This window comes from Gobius niger, assembly GCF_951799975.1.
Source record: "Gobius niger genome assembly, chromosome: 1".
Lineage (NCBI taxonomy): Eukaryota > Metazoa > Chordata > Actinopteri > Gobiiformes > Gobiidae > Gobius > Gobius niger.
Window position 1 is genome coordinate 53,966,328 of NC_136852.1, and position 18,015 is coordinate 53,984,342.

The 18,015-nt window shown below is 43.9% G+C and overlaps 1 protein-coding gene across 11 annotated transcripts in view; it reads left to right on the forward strand.

Annotated features, from left to right (window-relative positions):
* The window catches only part of pbx3b (pre-B-cell leukemia homeobox 3b), a 58,484-nt gene that overhangs the window by 30,417 nt on the left and 10,052 nt on the right, over positions 1–18,015 (forward strand). For all 11 annotated transcript variants that reach the window (XM_079578665.1, XM_079578666.1, XM_079578659.1 and 8 more), the window contains exons 3-4: positions 15,187–15,428; positions 16,770–16,960. In XM_079578665.1, the coding sequence (XP_079434791.1) occupies positions 15,187–15,428; positions 16,770–16,960 (433 nt within the window). The remainder of the gene's footprint in view (positions 1–15,186; positions 15,429–16,769; positions 16,961–18,015) is intronic.

Consider the following 18,015-nt stretch of genomic DNA (forward strand, 5'->3'; position numbering starts at 1 on the left):
GTCTGACGGCGGAGCATCGAGCGCGCCGCGGTAAAGAACTGCAAATGTCTGCCTGTTCTGTTATGCACCATTGTTTCATACGGAGCTGGAAGTAGACAGGAGCAGTGTAGCAGCTGAGCTCTGGCAGCCCGCACGTTTTTATTACTCCTACACTGTGTCGACTTTAGACATTAGCGAATATGGCTCATTAAATGGCATGGAATGTTACCATTTTACATAATTCCCTCTGTATGCTTGTTGTAAATGAAATCCGCGCGTCTGTCCCTGACTGCACCCCAGTCACTCAACAGCCATTATGGCGTTGGCAGTCGAGGGCCTTGAAAGCTGCTATCTATAATTTCAGCTCTATCTACGGGCCTCCCGCCATAGAACAAATACGGAGAAATATCTGAGAATTAGCCAGTGATGTATTCAGATGGCATGGGCAACAAGGGTGGCCGACGCATAAATATTGCATGCAGCGGAGTCGAAAACATAAGCTAGAAATTTTGCTCCTATACTTTTTGTTCTCAATCACCCTGATGAAAGAATCGGGCAGCTCCGGCCCCCGTTATGATGGCGATGTGAATGTGCCCCCCTCCCCAACCCAAACGACAAGCCGATTTTCCACCCGCGGGCACTGAGGCTGCTTTCTCCACTTAATGTGGGGGGGATAAAGTGTTGCACAGAAGTAAACCAGAAGAGGCTCCACTCCTGACATATGTGACAGTATTTACATCAATTATGCAGTCTGCGGCAGGAGGGAGCGAGGGGAGAGGACGAGATACGAGAGGAAAGGGTTTGTGACAAGAAGCAAAGGCAGGAATGGGGGGATTTTCTTTTTTTAAAAGGCATTCTTGGGGAAAAATGGCGTTCAAGATCATTTACATGGAAGCGGAAGAGGGAGTGGGACTAAATACAGCAGATACAAAGTCTCCTGCCTTTTGACACTGAGGACAAACAGAGTACAGTGCAATTGATTGTTCATTGTCTTCTTTGAAAGCAAGTTTATTCAGGTATTCTGGGCTACAGTTTGAAAACATGTTACATTTTCAATCGACTCTGTGCATAACTTCCAATCACAACAACGCTGCCCAAGAAGGGACTTCCTGTTTCGATCCAGCACACCAAAATGAAAGCACCATCTTATTCATTAGTTCAGCAGTTCAGCAGTTCAGCAGTTCATTAGTTCAACTATTAACAGACAAAACACTTGTGTGTATTTAAGTATATTCTTGTGATGTTGCAAGTACCTGCTGGACTAATCAATGAGACGAGCTGTGTGCTTTTATTTTGGCGTGCTGGATCGGAGCAGGAAGTCACTTCTTGGGCAGCGTTGATATGATTTGAAGTTATGCACAGTCAATTGGCTGAAATGGATTCACTGTGTCTACACAGGAAATACCACATTGTCTTGATGTAAGATAATGTGGTGTCTCAGGCATTGAGAATTTAGAGGTACATTATATCACTTTAAAATCATCCACCTCAATATGTTTTGCTCTTGACTGTTGAGACTGTCAGACGGAGTTCACTTTCTTGTCACTTTATTGTGGCTGGATTTTCTTTCTATTGAACCTAAGCGTAACATTTGTGACATCCCAGTTTTTCAACAAGCTTTGTGACAAACTTCATGTTTACATTCAGAACTGGTTAGAGTGAATATCCCTCCTGTTTGCATGTATTTGAATCCTTACTGCCAGCTTTCCTCGACTCTAACATCACTTAAACTTTTTTTCCCCCCCCCATTTCCAAAATTACCGCAGCACAGCAGTTTATTTGAGTGTGTCCATGCCTATTCTTCATTCTCGTTAAGTCCACTTACAAATGTGCCACGCCACGGTTTGCAAACCTCTCATCTGCTCACACACACACACACACACACACACACACACACACACACACACACACACACACACGCACACACACACACACACACACACACACACACACACACACACACACACACACACACACACACAGCGGCACATCAGTAGACCTGTCAGTGCCTTTTATCCATCGCCTGCCTTCAGCTCCGTGGTTTATCCGGAGTGACACTATAGCAAAGTGCTTGACTGCTTTTTGCCAACAGACTGCAACACTTTAACTGTACTTAGTCATGCATCATTATGGCAGGCTCAGAGCAGCGGTGTGTCGGGGGGCGCCCGCAGATGGGGAAGGCTCCAACCATCTGAAATGAGAGAGCCGAGTGACAATGATGCTCAGGGTGTGAGTAAGTGCGTATGGACGCTGGAGTGGGTTTTTAGAGGTACACATTGAAATTATTAGACATTTCCTTCAAATATTAGAAGTATAGTGTGTTATTGGTGTCAAGATGGGTGTAGTATAATTTTGTCTGAAAGAATTAACAACTATTATGTTCATTTTTGCATCAGATTTTTTTTCTATTTCTTGTCTCAATACAATGTTACTTACAGCAGCTTCTATGACAGTAACACTGGTTTCAACTTCAACATCCAAGTAATTTCTTACATATAGACATTGTACAAACTGCATAGTTAATCTCTTCACCCCCACCTGAACCAAGCACATTTTTTCTACCCAAATCTAAAAGCTTCTTGAACAAAGTGGCGAAAACGAGGATGAAAATACAACAAAAAAAGTGGGGGAAAAAACCTACAAAAGAGCGACAAGAACACTATAATCAAGTGACAAAAAGCAAAAAAAGAGCAATAACAACAAAAAAAACCAAACTAAAATACCCCAAAAAAATAAAAACACCACAAAAATCAGACAAAATCACAGCGACAACATGTCATGATCAGTTTTGTAGGTCCTAGCTTTCAAATGAGGCGTTCCTCTGGCCTATAGAACTTTTAGATTTGGGTAAAGAGAGCTCGGTTAAGGCGGGAGATAAGGGATTGAAGTAAGTCTGAGTTAACAAAAGGGCGATTTTCAAGCTCATAAACATAAATATATGTTTAGTGAATCAGTGAAACCTTTGGGGTCTAAAAGTTGGTCAAATATCCCTTGCCTGATTCTCACTGCCTGCCTTCTGAATGGAAAGCAGCAGTTATCGGCTGTTATGAAAGCCCGTCTAATTCAACAGGCCGTCTGGCGCTGCGTGCGATATGATATATGAAATCTACATGCAAGTCTTTGTTGGAAGGCGCCTTTTATGTGCGTATTGATCAGTCATTGTTTACTCCAATCGATGCAGCCTCCTCTGTGCACAGACTTAACCCTCTTGTGTTGCTTTGTTCTCGTCTTCAAAAAAAAAAAAGCCTTTCTCGGGCTGAAATTGTGATAGCGTTACTGTCACTTGTCACTTGCGCTTTATTTCAGCAGATGACAAAGCCCTGTACATTCACACGTGGGTATTTTCCAGTACGATCTCCCCCCTCCCCTCCTCTTTCTCCCCCCACCATTGAAAGATAAATGTTAACTTCATTCAATTGAAACTCATTCAGGGGGTTTTCACAAAGCTGCCTCCTTTTATTCTTAAAGGAAATGAAGGGACCATTAGCAAAATATTCACTCGCAGAGAAAGCGAGAATCTTATCTTTATTCCGCATGACCATCCAGAGCCATATTCCTTTTGACATCATTATGTAAAACCAATTTCTCTTTCATATCATTTCTGCCGTGCTGCATTACCACGTCCACACACTCACTGTTCTTCATTACAAAGTAGGTGGCCCGGAGGAAAATATAAGTGTTCGCTCCCTATGGCTTCAAATATGCATATAGGTGCCTCATTTCGTCTCCCAGTCTGTGTTATTCCTTTTTAAAAAATTCACCACGAGCCCACAGTCTCTCTTTAATATTTAATTTGACAACTTTTTAATCTGTCGTTGTGCGGTGATGAAGTAATAGTCAGCTGTCAGAGCCGTGATTGAGGGTAACAATAGGAGAGAGGTGACTCCGAGGCGGTTGGGGTGAATGTGTTTTGCTGCAGTCCTGACCTCAGAGAAAGTGAAAGGATTTGTCGAAATGATTCTTCATCTTTGTTCATTTTCTAGGGTTGACAAAGCAGTAAGTTTCATGGATTTTCCAGAAGATAGTATCCATGCTGCTTATTATTCTTTTGTTATTACCTATTTTGCTGAAATAACTAGTTCTTAACACTGTCGGAACCATGTGACTCAGGATTAGCACTGTGACCAGAACAGAAAAAGGCAAACAGATAATGGACTGGACATGAGTGGAAGCTGAGCCCAGATGAATGATCCACTGCTGCTAACGGTGGGCCGCGTCTCTTCTGTGGCTTCTCCACAATCTGGCCGTGTGGGCCCCCACTGAGGAGCAGCAGGCTGTGGGAGCTGTGGTGGCCAGTCCCCTGTAGCCGCGGGCTGCCTCTATCTTTGTGTGAGCTCAAGGTTAAAGGCATCCCAGCTGGGCCTTTACCAGGCTCTGTCTCAGGGCTGTCTATCTGGTCTCGCTCGCCCAGTGTGGAACAGGGTTTACATTGTATATGTACCACAGAGTAATACTAGTAGTGCCAGAGTAAGTGATTTGAAGTGTTTCTGTGAGGATCTACCGTTTGCAGTACATGCGCAGTATTTGCTGACACTCGTTTTGAAAAGCTGCTCCGGCTCCTCGCTGTAACAATGCTGAGGGAAAAGTGCCTGCCGAGCTCTACAGTGAATATACCTCTGACCCGCGCGACGAAAGGGAGATTTATGAAATCCACATGTTTAATACATTTCATTTTGTCCAAGGGATTTGTATTGCTTACCACAGTATTTTAGCGCTCGAAACAGTCTGTGTAGTCACCGCTGGTATTGTCTGAGGAGAATAAACCCTGTCCACTTGTGGAGATTTGTTTTATAGCACCTTGCTCCCTCACAAACCTCAGCTGCTGAAGGGATTGCTTTTTCTAATGCTGGAGCGTTAGCTGCTCGCACCTTTAATCTGTAATGCATAATCCCAGAAAATCCGCTGCATAAATGAAAAAGATAACCCCAAATCAATGGTGTGACAGAATGTAAGATAGCTGGGTAATTTAATAAAGGATTGATGCTGGCCTGTGTGATACGCGCTGTGACCTCTGTGTATTCATTGTGTTCCACAGGCAGGGCAGTTCTTCCTTGTCGGTGACAAACAGAATGCACCATATGGATTAAAGTGCAGGGCGGCTGTTCCCTGAAATATTTGCTTAGCCAAAGTGTTGACACAGTATGAAAAAAGCAGAAGCGCCTGTGCTGTGCCTTTCCTGGCTGTAATCAGGTAGCAGTTATCACAGTCAAGTGTTTGCCTACATAATGGTGTTTCCATTTTGTGCAACTCCGTGTCATCAGCTTCACATTTAGAGGCAGGAAGGATCCGCCGTCTCCCGCCATAAGTGCCGGTCTACAGGGGCTTAGTGTATTTGTGTTTGTTCAGATGGCCCGAATCAACAAAGCGTCTGCAAAAAAAGAGAAACCTGCTATTAAGTGTTTAGCTCTCTTCACAGCTGACCACAGAAACTCATAAATAGTCTGCGCTTGTTTTACATCTGAAGCGCACTCGAGGGTAATGTTGACAGATATGGCTTGTGACGAGTGATAGTCAGAATGTATGACTACCCATAATGCCGCTGTCGACCCGCGGTGCCAGTGTGAGAATAAGCAGTTCACCTCTGTTTTCATTCAGGGGAGTGGTGCCTCGGCCTCTGTATTTATGGACTTGTTTTACTAGGCTCCAACAGGCTGCTTTTATACAGCCCTGCTCAGTCTTAAGACTCTCCAGACATTTACATTATTCCTCACTGAGTTACACGCGTATAAAGCAGGGCCCGCCGAGATATACTATACTGCACGTCTGCTACATGTAAGTTCCTGACACCTCGGCCTATCATTGAAGATATTGTTTCATGTGGTGAAAGAAGCACTCAAGGTCTACAGGCAGCTTAAACTATAGTAAACATAGGCCAATCAATGTTTTTTATAACAAAGCATCAAGCAGATACATGCAGTTACCGGGATAGAAAAAAAGTAAAGATGAGACAAAATAGGGCAGTTTTCTCCCCCAAAAAGTGAGTTTATAAATTGAGGAAAAGTATGTGTAAAAGCATCTTCACCACCATTATTGTTACATAGTCCTTAATACTTTATCTAACTAAGTTTGGACAATACATTATTTCTTACTATAAACAGCTTTAAGCTTCGCCTCTTGCCTTATACTACACATTTCAAAAGAAATGATCCTATGCTGACTAATCTTCACGACTGCAGTGGAAGATAATGAATCCAGCTCTGGAGTCACAGCCCCCAATCCTTGCACCACTCTGGCCTAAAACCTCCAGCTCTATTTACATGATTCTTCATTTTAGAATAAACCTCTTTTCTCTCCCACTGCGAGCATATTGAACTCTTTCACACAGATGTCATCTTAACCAAAGCTTATTAAAAAGATGGACATCAAAGTTGGGGCTGCCCATTTATCTTATAGTCCCCTAATTGGCCACCACAGGCAGGAGAACAACCAACTCCAAAATAGGATCCGTGGAGTGGTCGGGCTGAGAGGAGCATGTCTAAAGACCCTCAGTGGATTCAGAGCTAATAAATCCTCAGAAATGGAGGCGCAGATTTTCTAAAGAAGGGGGGTGGGGGGGCACAAATGCATTATGAAATATGATACGCTGAATTAACCGAACGCTTACAGCCCAAAATGGCTTCCCTATTTTTGAATGTTTTGTGGCTGTATTGTCCCATGCTTGACCTGCGCCTCCCTGTGTGGACATCATAAGCTGGCAACAGGAGCATTAGCTGCACTCTGAAAAGGTCAGGCAGTGAGGTAGCTATGAGCACAAGTAGAGATTGGATTTATGTAAAGACTACTATGCTTCAAATTAGGATGAAATGGGCGGTTTAGTGAGACATAACGCGGCACTTGCCAACAGCGATCCTGAAAAGAATGATTTATTTTGTTTTCTACTCAAGCGGGCAATAAAAACACAAATACAAAGCCATTAGCTGCGCACATACAGTAACCTAATGGCATCAAGCACCGGTTCGTTCATTAACCTGGCACCTAATTATCTGCCTGCAGTGGGAGTCCTGACAAGCCCTAACCCTCAGCTGGCTTCTGTTGTGTTGTTTGGTGTCAGCTCTCGCCAGCGCCGGCCCAGGCTCCGTCACGCACTGGGAAGACAAAAGCAAAGGTTCCTCGACGCACGCATCGCTGCAATGTTCTCCCTGTTAATGCCTTCCCTTCCAATTAAATCTGCGACTGTTAATTATTGTAATTATGAGAGCCTCACGCCCCCCTGATGATAGTGTGCCGGTGTGCGAAGACGCTACGGGAGATGCCGAGCCGCCTCGCCTGTGTCTCTGCTCCACTGAAGCCACTGAAGGGGATAGTAGTGTAAGGGGACCAGAGCTCCTGACAGAGGTGATGTGAGGGAGACTGAGCCTTCACATAAACCGGGGAAGTCAGTGAGCCAAAAGCCACGCCTCCAGTCCAACTCATTAAATGGTGTGTGAAGTACATGCTGGGAATAATTAGCACCAAATAACCTTTTCTTGCTTACTTGTTCATTCTGAGATCACGCTGAAAGAATGTATTGTCAGGAAAGTGACAAGTGGTGAAATAAGTGCTGTCCCCAGGCTCAGTGCAGTTGCTCAGGGGTTCATGGGCATGAAGTACATATTCTTGTGAGAATTTTGGATAAAAATAGTTGCTTTTTAATCTCAAAGTAATCAAAATGGGCATACTGAAGTATAACGTGTGTTTATTAGTACAATATGAATGTATTTTTGATGTTATGTCCCCATGTGCGATTGCTTGGTTCCTGCTTCGTGTGCTTTTTCTTATTTTGAATGTGACGCGCTGCGTTGAGTCTAAGGCGAGCTGAAGAAGAGTGCATGTTGAGCCAGCTGCCTGTTCAGTCAGTGCGTGTCTCGACATCCTCTCTGGCCTGCTTCTGTCACAAGCTGTTGTTTGGCCAGGGCTGATCTGCCCAGCCTTTAGCTCCACTGCTCTGTGCAGAGCCAGCGCAAACCTACAGCGCAGACCGTGGGCTCCTCCACACTTCACTCAGGTGAATGGAGCTCTGAACTGGAGGTGTTTTGTGTTTTATTTTTGTGAGTTTTATCAGTGCGCACATAGGACGCACTGAGAATGGGCTTGTCAAGTGCACTCTATTCTGGTGTCATAACCTCAGATGCCTCGTAGCAGAGTTTTACACGCTATAGCACAGTGAGCAAAGATTACTGCTTTACAATTTGGAGCTGAATTCGCTGCTCTAAAAGACACTGAAGGAAAGAGCAGCTCCTTCTGCTTGAGGCGATGCAGCCTTTTCGTGGATCCACTGCAAAATCTAAATGATGGACTGTCAACTCTGTTGCAGAAATGCCACTGTAAAAAATAATCTCTCTGGCAGTGGATCATGGCTGTACACTCCCAATGCCTTCTCTTTGTTTACGTGAGCATGTAGCCATCACATGCACTCAAGCATGCATCAGTCTGTGCACGTTCACACTCAATGCTGCAAGCTCCCAATCCTTTCTTCAGAGCCATACAGTGAAATATACAGGATTAATAACATGAATAGCATTATTTCTTCACCTCTAGCCTTATGAAATAATGCATGCTTGGCTAGGTGTCTGGATGAAGTTTGGCCTGTGTGTTTGCTGGTTATCGGTGTGTACAAGACCCGCTGTGTGACCTGGTTTCATGCAATCTCCATCTTCTAATTAGGAGGCTGGAGAAAGGCTGCAATGAGAGGAGGAGTGATTAGTTGCCTTTGGGTATTTCGTAAGTGGCTTTCAGTGCCACATTTGCATTATTTGCTTGGGGTCTGAATAACAAATCAGCTTACCTTTGCAGGAAATTGAGGCTAGCAGCTAAAAGACCATCAATATATGAAAAATAAAATGAAATCCATGAAAAAATAGACAAACGTGCACACAAATAAAACTAATGTGAATGGATATTTTGCAGAGATGATGGATTCACTTCAAGCTGTTCCAAGTGCATTATTGTTATTAAAACGAGTTGAGATTGATATTCAGAAATGCACATCAGTTTCAGAATTATTTGTTGTCGGAATGTAAATGAGACTGTGCACCTCAATCGCCGTAGTCTCATTTACATTTTTGTTGATAGTATTCTTACTGAACTACAACCTAAACTGAGCTGTTGATTTGAGGTCATATTGTCAGGGCTACACTTTTAGCATCTCACTGCCAGCCGCTCTGTTTGTGCCTATCAGAGCTCGTGAACCATGCGAGCCCTACGCCGGACCCCCACGCTGCAGTGTCCTGTTGGGTCAGTGTGAGAGCTGATCTGTAGCCGAGGTCCTGTCCGCTCATTTGGCCAGTCTCGCCGGCCGCCGCGTGGAGCCGACCGCCAGGCCCGGTCAGCCATCACCGCACCACTTGGCCGTTTGCCCACAGCGAGTCTTAGAAGGCAGCGTAAACACACACATAGGCGCGCACATATATGACACACATGATCGGAGCGGGTGACAGTGGCGCTTGTTTAGCCGGCACTCCCGCCCCTGTCTGCCTCCCCCTTTCATCTCCTGCCTCCAGTCTGTCATGTTGTGTGTCACTTCCCACAAATGTCAGTGCCACCGTGGGACAGTGATTAATTTTGGTGTGCTTGGCAAAATGTCTTCAAGATGTTTGTTTGGGTTGTCTCGTCCGTCCCCTCCTCTGCACGTCTTGAGCGGGAGCGGTGGTGGGTTGAGAGTGGCACGCTGTCAGCTGGGAGACAGGCAGGGACGCGTCATCGCCATGTGGGACAAAGGCGATACCTGAACTGACAGAGATCTTCTTTTATGACCAGCGCCACTTTTTGTCACGGCCTGTTGAGACCACAGCACCGTGCACCACCTTCCATGTGCTGTCTGCTTGCACTGTGCGGCTGGTCTATGATGGGAGAAGTCTTGACCCGGCACTGGGGGGCTGTAACACTTCACTGTCAGCGCGCCTGATTAGCTTATCACTCACCGCACTGGGAGGAAATACATCATCGTTGTAGACAGGGATTCCCCAGTTTAGAGCCCATTCCCTGCTTCCTCTTACAGCACATTTAATCACGCCGCACACTGTCCCCTCCGGTCTCACTGACTCTCAGGACAGCTCTCTGTAGTTTTTTGTCTGTTTTCTGCCAAGTTCACACTACCTGGTTTCAAGCTGAATTTTGACTCTACCAAAAGCGTGCCAATAATAATTGTCTCATTCACCGGTTGTTGACATGCTAAACAAGATTCTACGTATTAAATGTATTTAGCTATATTTGCATATGTTCTACAGAAATCACCAGATGCAATAGCTCGGATATTCCTTTTCCACAAGTTAGTTTGGTGAATTTTTTATGCCTTCAATTCCTACAAGCCAAATCCATTGGGTGTGAGTAAAGGGTATTGCTCAAGGACACAAGAGTAAATAAAAGAGAGAATAATAAAGGCCCCAGGATTGACCCCTGAGGCACACCAGTTGAGGCAGGCAGGGACAGGAGATTGACTTCTGTTTTCCAATGCGTCCAAAGTACATTTTCGAGTCCTTAGAAGATAATTATTGCAGTCATAATTACTGCAGTGAAAACTTTGATTCTGAAGTCTCACACAATGCTCTCACTCGACGAACAAAGCCAAACAAAAAGTGGCAAATGTGCAGGGCCTCCCCACAGCGAGCTATCAGGTATGGTAATTACTCTGCCATTAACATTGGGAATAGTTAATGTGTATTAATGTGTTAATGGCATGTTAATTACTGTACATGCGAGAGAAAGAGAGAGAGTGCGAGCCTGCAGGCAAGTCTCTCAGATTCTTTGTGCCAACGTGGATGGAGGCCAAGTCTAAAAAAGACTTTAGGACCATCAGTGAAAGAGGATCCTTATGTTTCATTTGTCAGAACAAAAGATTTTCAATGGTTATTTGATCCGGCTCCCAGCGCCGCGGAGCTGAGCGTCAGTGATCCAAGCGCCGTGACAAAGGAGATGATATGAAGTCAAAGGAGTGGAGGAACGCCGCGCTGGTGACACTGGCCTCTTTGTGAAATGGATACTCTAAGCCCTCTGTAGTCTCCGGTGTGCAGCTCTGGCAGTGCTTTTAATAACACGCTGGATTAGGAGCTTTGGTTTTGTGAGTGCCAGGCCCCGGTTAAACTCACCTTGGATCATGCCTCGGTAACAGGCGCGATGCCACACACTCCTCCTCCGCCTCTTCCTCTTTCCACGAATGTCTATTGCGCGGCTTTAAGAGAGATGACCTTTGCAAATATTGACAGAAAATAAATTCCGTTTCGATTAGTTAGCTTTGGGAGACCTTTGCGGATCAATGCAATTAGATGGACTGTGTCAATATGTGGCTGGAGCCTGTTCACCGGGGGGACTGGCCGCAGAGGAAGCCCGCGAGGTCAGGGTTATTTGTAATGAAGCGGACCATTTGGAAAAGTGTAAACATTTAAGCACAGGAGGGAGGTGCAGTTAGTGCTGCACTGCATTTGAGGCTCATATAGAGTAATAATGGAGCCTGTAGAAGTTTATGGAGCGGGAGCTGAGGCATGACTGCCACAAGGATACCACTGAATGCAGCAATGTAACGAGTGATGTTTCAGTAAATAATGAAAACATTGTGAAAAAAAAAAAATAGTAAGTGATTAGGTTCAGACCTTGAGATTTTTGTATTTGTATCAATCTATTATAATGGTATTAATAGGTTACATTCAAATAGTATGTCTATAAATATATTTTGGGAGTAAAAGGGATGAACTGTGGGGACATTTTTTTTGTTTTACTTGTACAAATGCCATACCATTCGCACACAGTTTGTACACAAACTGCTGTCAAGTGAATCCCCCAGCCCTTGACAATGCAGAGCAATACATTGGATAGAGACCTATAGCCACCACTTCCTCATTGAGCCAGCCGCATTAACGCAGCAGGGCTCTGGCTTTATGGCTCTCCTGCTCACACTTCAGTGATGAGAGTAAACAAGCGCTGGGCCAGAGGTCAGCTAAGCCCACCGAATAAAAGAGGGCACAGGGGGAAAGCGGAGGTGGGAGGAGGCGAGGGGAGAGGCCTGGGGCTGTACCACTGTCAGGGCCTCAAGCAGCCAGTGATGTACGAGACAGTAAACAGGAAATGATCACACAAATAAGGAAACAATAAGGTCCCATTTACGCTGGGACCCAACAGCAGATTCTTAAAACCCTTACAGATTTTCAAAGGTGTTACAAAGTGTATAGACGCAACAAAAAGTAATTACTCCCCAAGCTCTAATTGGGATCAAAATAAATAAATAATTTAGACTCCATAAAGTCCATATGATGACTAAATAAGTATGATGAAAGTAGTGAACCTACAATAACAGTGAAAGTCATACATTTGCATCGGTCTCTTTGTTTTCCAGGGCAGTATGAAGAATGTGTTTTTCTGTCAAATTTGTTACTCTGTTGGATCAGATTGAAGCAGTAAAAAATGAACAGGAGACCCGCCCCTGACCGATAGGGATGGATTGATCACTGCATGTCTTTGTCTCAGCAGTGCGGGAGAAATGAGCAGCAATCATAACACAGTGTGGACTTTCCCATTGACTCCACCTGTAGTTTTGAATGACAAATGAAGCCGATTAAGGGCATGTTACATTAACATTACAATTGCAAGTTCACGTTTTTTCATTATACACTCTCATAATTAAGTGAGCCAACATTATCACAGTCTTACAACATAACTAAACCTGTATGGATTTTTCCACCTTTATGTCCCGACTGCCTGCAGGCTCTGCCAAGGTGACACGACTGCAGCACCGTAGAGATTAATCCCACTTTTGACTGTGGAGGTGGCTTAGCACTAACTCGGGTGCCAGAACTTGTTTTAATACCCATATCATCAGACAAAAAAACAAGATAACGATTTGAGAAGGCAAGCAGCATCGCGCCGCGCTAGAATACAGCAGAGCTTTTGCAAGTTACTATACAGATTTGTCAAGCGCACGGCAAATTAAAGATATTATCTGCTGCACAAGCCTATTTTATGGAAGTTGATGTGGAGCTTAGACAGCAAATCTTCAGCTTCTCAAACAAAGGTGGCGCAGACTGAGACTCAGTGCCCAGGTTCTCAAAATATGGGACGGTTGCAACTGGTGCACAGACTCACACCTACAGAGTCTTGTCTGCGATCGTGTTTAAGACTTGGTTGAGATCTGATTTAGTGATATGTGGAAAGTCAAATGTTTTTCGTGGTGGACTTGCACTGAGAAGTTTGGTCCACTGCTGTAGGCCATACAATATTACAGTTTTAAAGAAATCTTTTTGTTTTCTTGATATTTAAGTGCCATCTTCCTTCCTTACACGTGTGTTATAAATGGCCATCCAGAGCAGCGGCGGCACAAATACGCCCTGGTGGACTCCTTCAGGTCCGTGGCTTCTCGGGGCCGCCCTGTAATCATGTTTATCCTGCTGATTTCCCAAATAGAAATGGACACGTATGATAAAAATGTCAGAGCCACTCCACATGTCAGTGGACTAACAGGATTACATGTCACTCTCTAATGCTTCGCTCTGTTTTCCTTTCCTGTGAATGGGCCGCGTTATTGCACACAGGAATTTGTTGGTAATATATGGTAAGAGACAAGTAGCTCTTTATGGCCTGTGATTATTTAGTTTGAATGAAAACCGTGATTTATACCCATTTAGCTGAAAAGCCCTGTAAATTCCCTCCGCTGCAGTTCCTGCGGATACAGAGTGAGTGGAGTGAAAGTGACAACTGGGTTTGGTGTGGAAATGTAGGCTGCGTCCCAGAGTTATATTTAATATACCTGACATGAAAAACGTACCTACATAGTTACCGCCACCCGCAGCACGGCGGCACAGAGCGACCCGCTGAGCCGAGTAGGAGTAAATAGTGAATTAGGAAAATATGAAGTGTAGTGGCAGACAAAGCACCAGCTATTAGAGCATGTAGAGATATGTAGCCGGGCATCTGGTTGGTCAGCGCTTTGAATCATGGGACAATTTCCCCACACAAACTGGAATGGAAATAGTGGAGGCAGGCCAGAATGAGAGCTCTGGGTGGTGTTGCTGCAGATGAGGGTTAGTGGAGCAGTGGCATATTGTCCACATGGATGGCTTGGCTCTGTGCAGCCTGATGGAGCCTTGTCCAGCATCTCAATGTCTCCAACACAAATAGCCACATTCATCCACTCCTCTCACACCATTACACCTAAAAGACTCAAAGCCAGCCCATCCATAAATACAGGCAAATTTGTTTTTTCTGTGCTCCTGCGGCTCGAACAAAGAGCCAACAGAGATGAAAACATCAGAGAAGCGGCCACAGTGTGAAGTGCTCACATGTGAAGAAGAGTGTTTACTCCTGAGTGCTGCAGGTCGCAGCCTGGTAAAAGGCCCTCTCTGATTGCATGCCCACTGGCTGACACAATAGAGCCACTAATCTTCTTATTTAGAATCCAGAGGCTGCCCATATCTTAATGAAGCTGTAATGAGCTGTTGAAAGTCTGTGAATTGCGAGAGGGATTATTGAATTGAAACAAGTCTGGTAATCATAACGTTTGAGTAGCCACTCAGTCTTTACTGCCCATTGAGCTGCACTTTCATCCACTTATTAGACTCCATTGCTTTGGCGTGTTTTGGTTGTGATTCTGACCACAGTGGGTGTGTGTGCATTTGTTTACTCTGGTGAAAGGCTGCATCAGGCTTACATTGCCAATGCATCCAGGTGTGCATGTGGGCTATCTGGTGATTACCACTCACAAAAGAGCACTGGGGCAGAAGAGCAGAGGATGTAAACAGATAGGAGACTCATGTCTTTCTGTACATATAAAATTAAACTAAACCAGGTAATATTATCTCAAACCAGTTTTCAATTAACACTGACATTTTATGAAAAGAAAAGTATTGGTTTGGTTGGTTTGAATATTCAGATAACAAAGCCATAGTTCTGGCATTCCTTCCACTGTCAACACAGTGACACTTACTAGAGGTATAGTTTTCTGTTTAGCATCCTTTCACAGAGCAGAAGTGCCACTTCACCATTGAGCATTTGTCAGTTTATGGATGTTGCTGTCATGTCAGTTTCCCCGTACACACAGTGTGCAGTGCAGTGTAAATAAAAGAGAACAGGCAAAGGCATGGGGACAGGAACATGGTGCATGAAGGCACCCACTACGTACCTGCAAGAGAGACACAACAAATGCAACTCCACTACTGCTGTTTTATGCTGCTCTGAAATGTAGTTTTCAGTATATGTTTTCACCTGAACATTAGTCTAATATCCTACTTGTTTTTGTCTTCCCAGGTCTCAGCATCAGAGGAGCCCAGGAGGAAGACCCCCCAGACCCTCAGCTCATGCGTCTGGACAACATGCTGCTGGCAGAGGGCGTGGCCGGGCCAGAGAAAGGAGGAGGCTCAGCCGCTGCTGCTGCCGCCGCTGCAGCATCAGGAGGAGCTGCTGACAACTCTATCGAACATTCAGACTACAGAGCCAAACTCACACAGATCAGACAGATCTACCACACAGAGCTGGAGAAATACGAACAGGTATCAACTGCGACACAAGTAAAGTCATATTATTACTAGGTTACTCTGGACATTTTGGCAAAACTTTATGTGTACATCCTGCAAATCTTATATAGTTCTAAGACAGAAGATAGATCTAAGACATTCCTAGTTGCTCTTTGCTACAGTGCTTAACAGCCTTTTACAAAGTCATCTAATAATGTACCATAAAAGACCTGTATTTAAGGAATGACAAGTGGGGCATAAAATTTAGCCATTTCCACTTGACTGCTTGCCCAGTGACAAATCAAGTGGGTCATGCAACTAATAAGGGCATACAAAGCTTACGAGACTATGTGTTTAGTACATTACCACTATTAAGTTAGTAATATAGAGCTAATAGAAAATAAAAGGCCACATTTTGCTTTAAACATTGTGTGCAGTCTTTGTAGGAGCTTACTCATTTTACAAAAGGTTATCAAACAGAAAGAAACAACACATCTTGTGTCATTATTTTTGCAGAGCTTGAGCAGGCAAATAGAGAAGTGAATGTACTGCCATGTTGTTTTTGATTAATACAGGGAGATCTACAGTGCACTTTAGGCATTGGTGCTGAATCAAAGCATGACCAGGCCTAGTGCTTTAAACCTGCTTTACCATTGATGCATTATGGGAGGAATAGAATGTGTAGCAGTGATGCCTCAGCAAACCAGTGAGCTAAATTAGACTAATTTACTTCATGCTCTTGGAGGAGCGGTGGGGATGTGGGGCACACTCTTTCGCCGGGAGTAAATGCATCTTTCTTAAGGGTGTTTCCAGGTTTTAATTATCTAAATGTAAATACTTAACGAATTTTACTCAGAGTAATGAGCTAAAGTGAGCTCCACGTAAATGAGTTATTTTAATTAATCATGTATGAACTACTGGTTCATGCTAGCAAAAAGCTTTTGGTATTCACTGTGCAACATCAAGACCAGACCAAATATCAATAACATATAGATGATTGATTTTACACAAGTGAAAAAATAAATAAATAAATCTGCCACTATTTGAAAAAGTTATTTTATATCAGCTGTTATGATTAGTTTAACTATTACTATTTACTACACTGTTATTATAGTAGCACTTTTGAATCAACTGGTTCTATTTTGAAAAAGTTTCTAATACCTCAAAATAGTCTTAATATATAATAGTAATAATATGATTAATTTAACTCATTGTAAACTAACAGGAAAATTAACATCTGTAGGTATTCTTATTTTATTTATTTATTATCTATTACTGCTCCTGCTACCATCACTGTTAAATAGTGGATATCAAAGTTCCTTAGTATAGTTCTCTGGCTCATTTACCAACCTCACTGTTTGGTTTCTGTGCTCTCAGGCGTGTAACGAGTTCACAACCCATGTGATGAACCTGCTGAGAGAACAGTCGCGCACGCGGCCCATCTCGCCCAAAGAGATCGAGCGCATGGTGGGCATCATCCACCGCAAGTTCAGCTCCATCCAGATGCAGCTGAAGCAGAGCACGTGTGAGGCCGTCATGATCCTGCGCTCCCGCTTCCTCGATGCCAGGTCAGTCAGCGCAGACACCGCATGGACGTTCTTTACAAATAGCACAGAATGGAGAATAGAAGAGACTGCTGCATAGTTTTTAAGTTTTCATATAATTTGATATAATTTGATTAACTCCAGACCTTTCTGCTATCTATCTACCTTTGCATCTCCAGTTGCCTGGTGGTTCACTAAATTAAAGCAGTACTAAGTAACTTCTTTACCTTAATAAATCAGTCTCTCTGAGGGTAACACGGGTGTTAATGGGGTGATTGGGGGGTCGTTCATCTTCCCCTGGTGTCTCTGGCTAGAAAACCACAATTGCAACTTCGCTGCCACCGGGTCGCAGTCACCAATACACACTAATGGAATCACGAAGAAGAAGCTAACAGGCTAACAGGCAAAGGGCCACTTAAACAGTATTTACAGGCAAGTTTGAGTGAAAAAAATCTCCATTGTGTCCTTGGATTTACAATATCCCTCTCTCCCTTTGTTTTTTCTGTCAGTGTAGTATTTACTCTCACGGACGATTAATGAGTAAAAAACCGTAACATGCTACAACACCTGCAGTGGCGCTTATGGCCTCTAGGAGCACAAGTTACTTAGTATTGCTTTAAGAAGAGCACGTCTGAACCTTAGAAAAGAACACATTGGATTTTACATAAGAACATATCCCCAGATTTTGATAATACTGTTGAGTAACATTATACCCCTCTCTCTGGTTTTCTTGATGGTCTGGTAGCATCAAAAGAAGTGAGGTGTGCCAGAAAACTGAACAGATACCTCTCTGGAACAGTTGCGGTGGTCTCTGCTTTTCTTTTTCTCAGCGCGATTATCTAAAATATATATTTTACATTAGTGCATACAACCAGCCAAGGTCATTTTGAAGCCAAGCTAGATTTCATCCACTTCACTTTTTTTTCTGGCACAGCACACAGTATGAGCTCTGTAGAGATGCATGATTTTAATTATGTCCATGTCCCGCACATTATCCATTTCCACGACAGTCATGCCCTCACACCTGAGAGCAGTTAAGCCCAAATGAAATGGGAGCGGCTCACGTGTAATCGATGGAG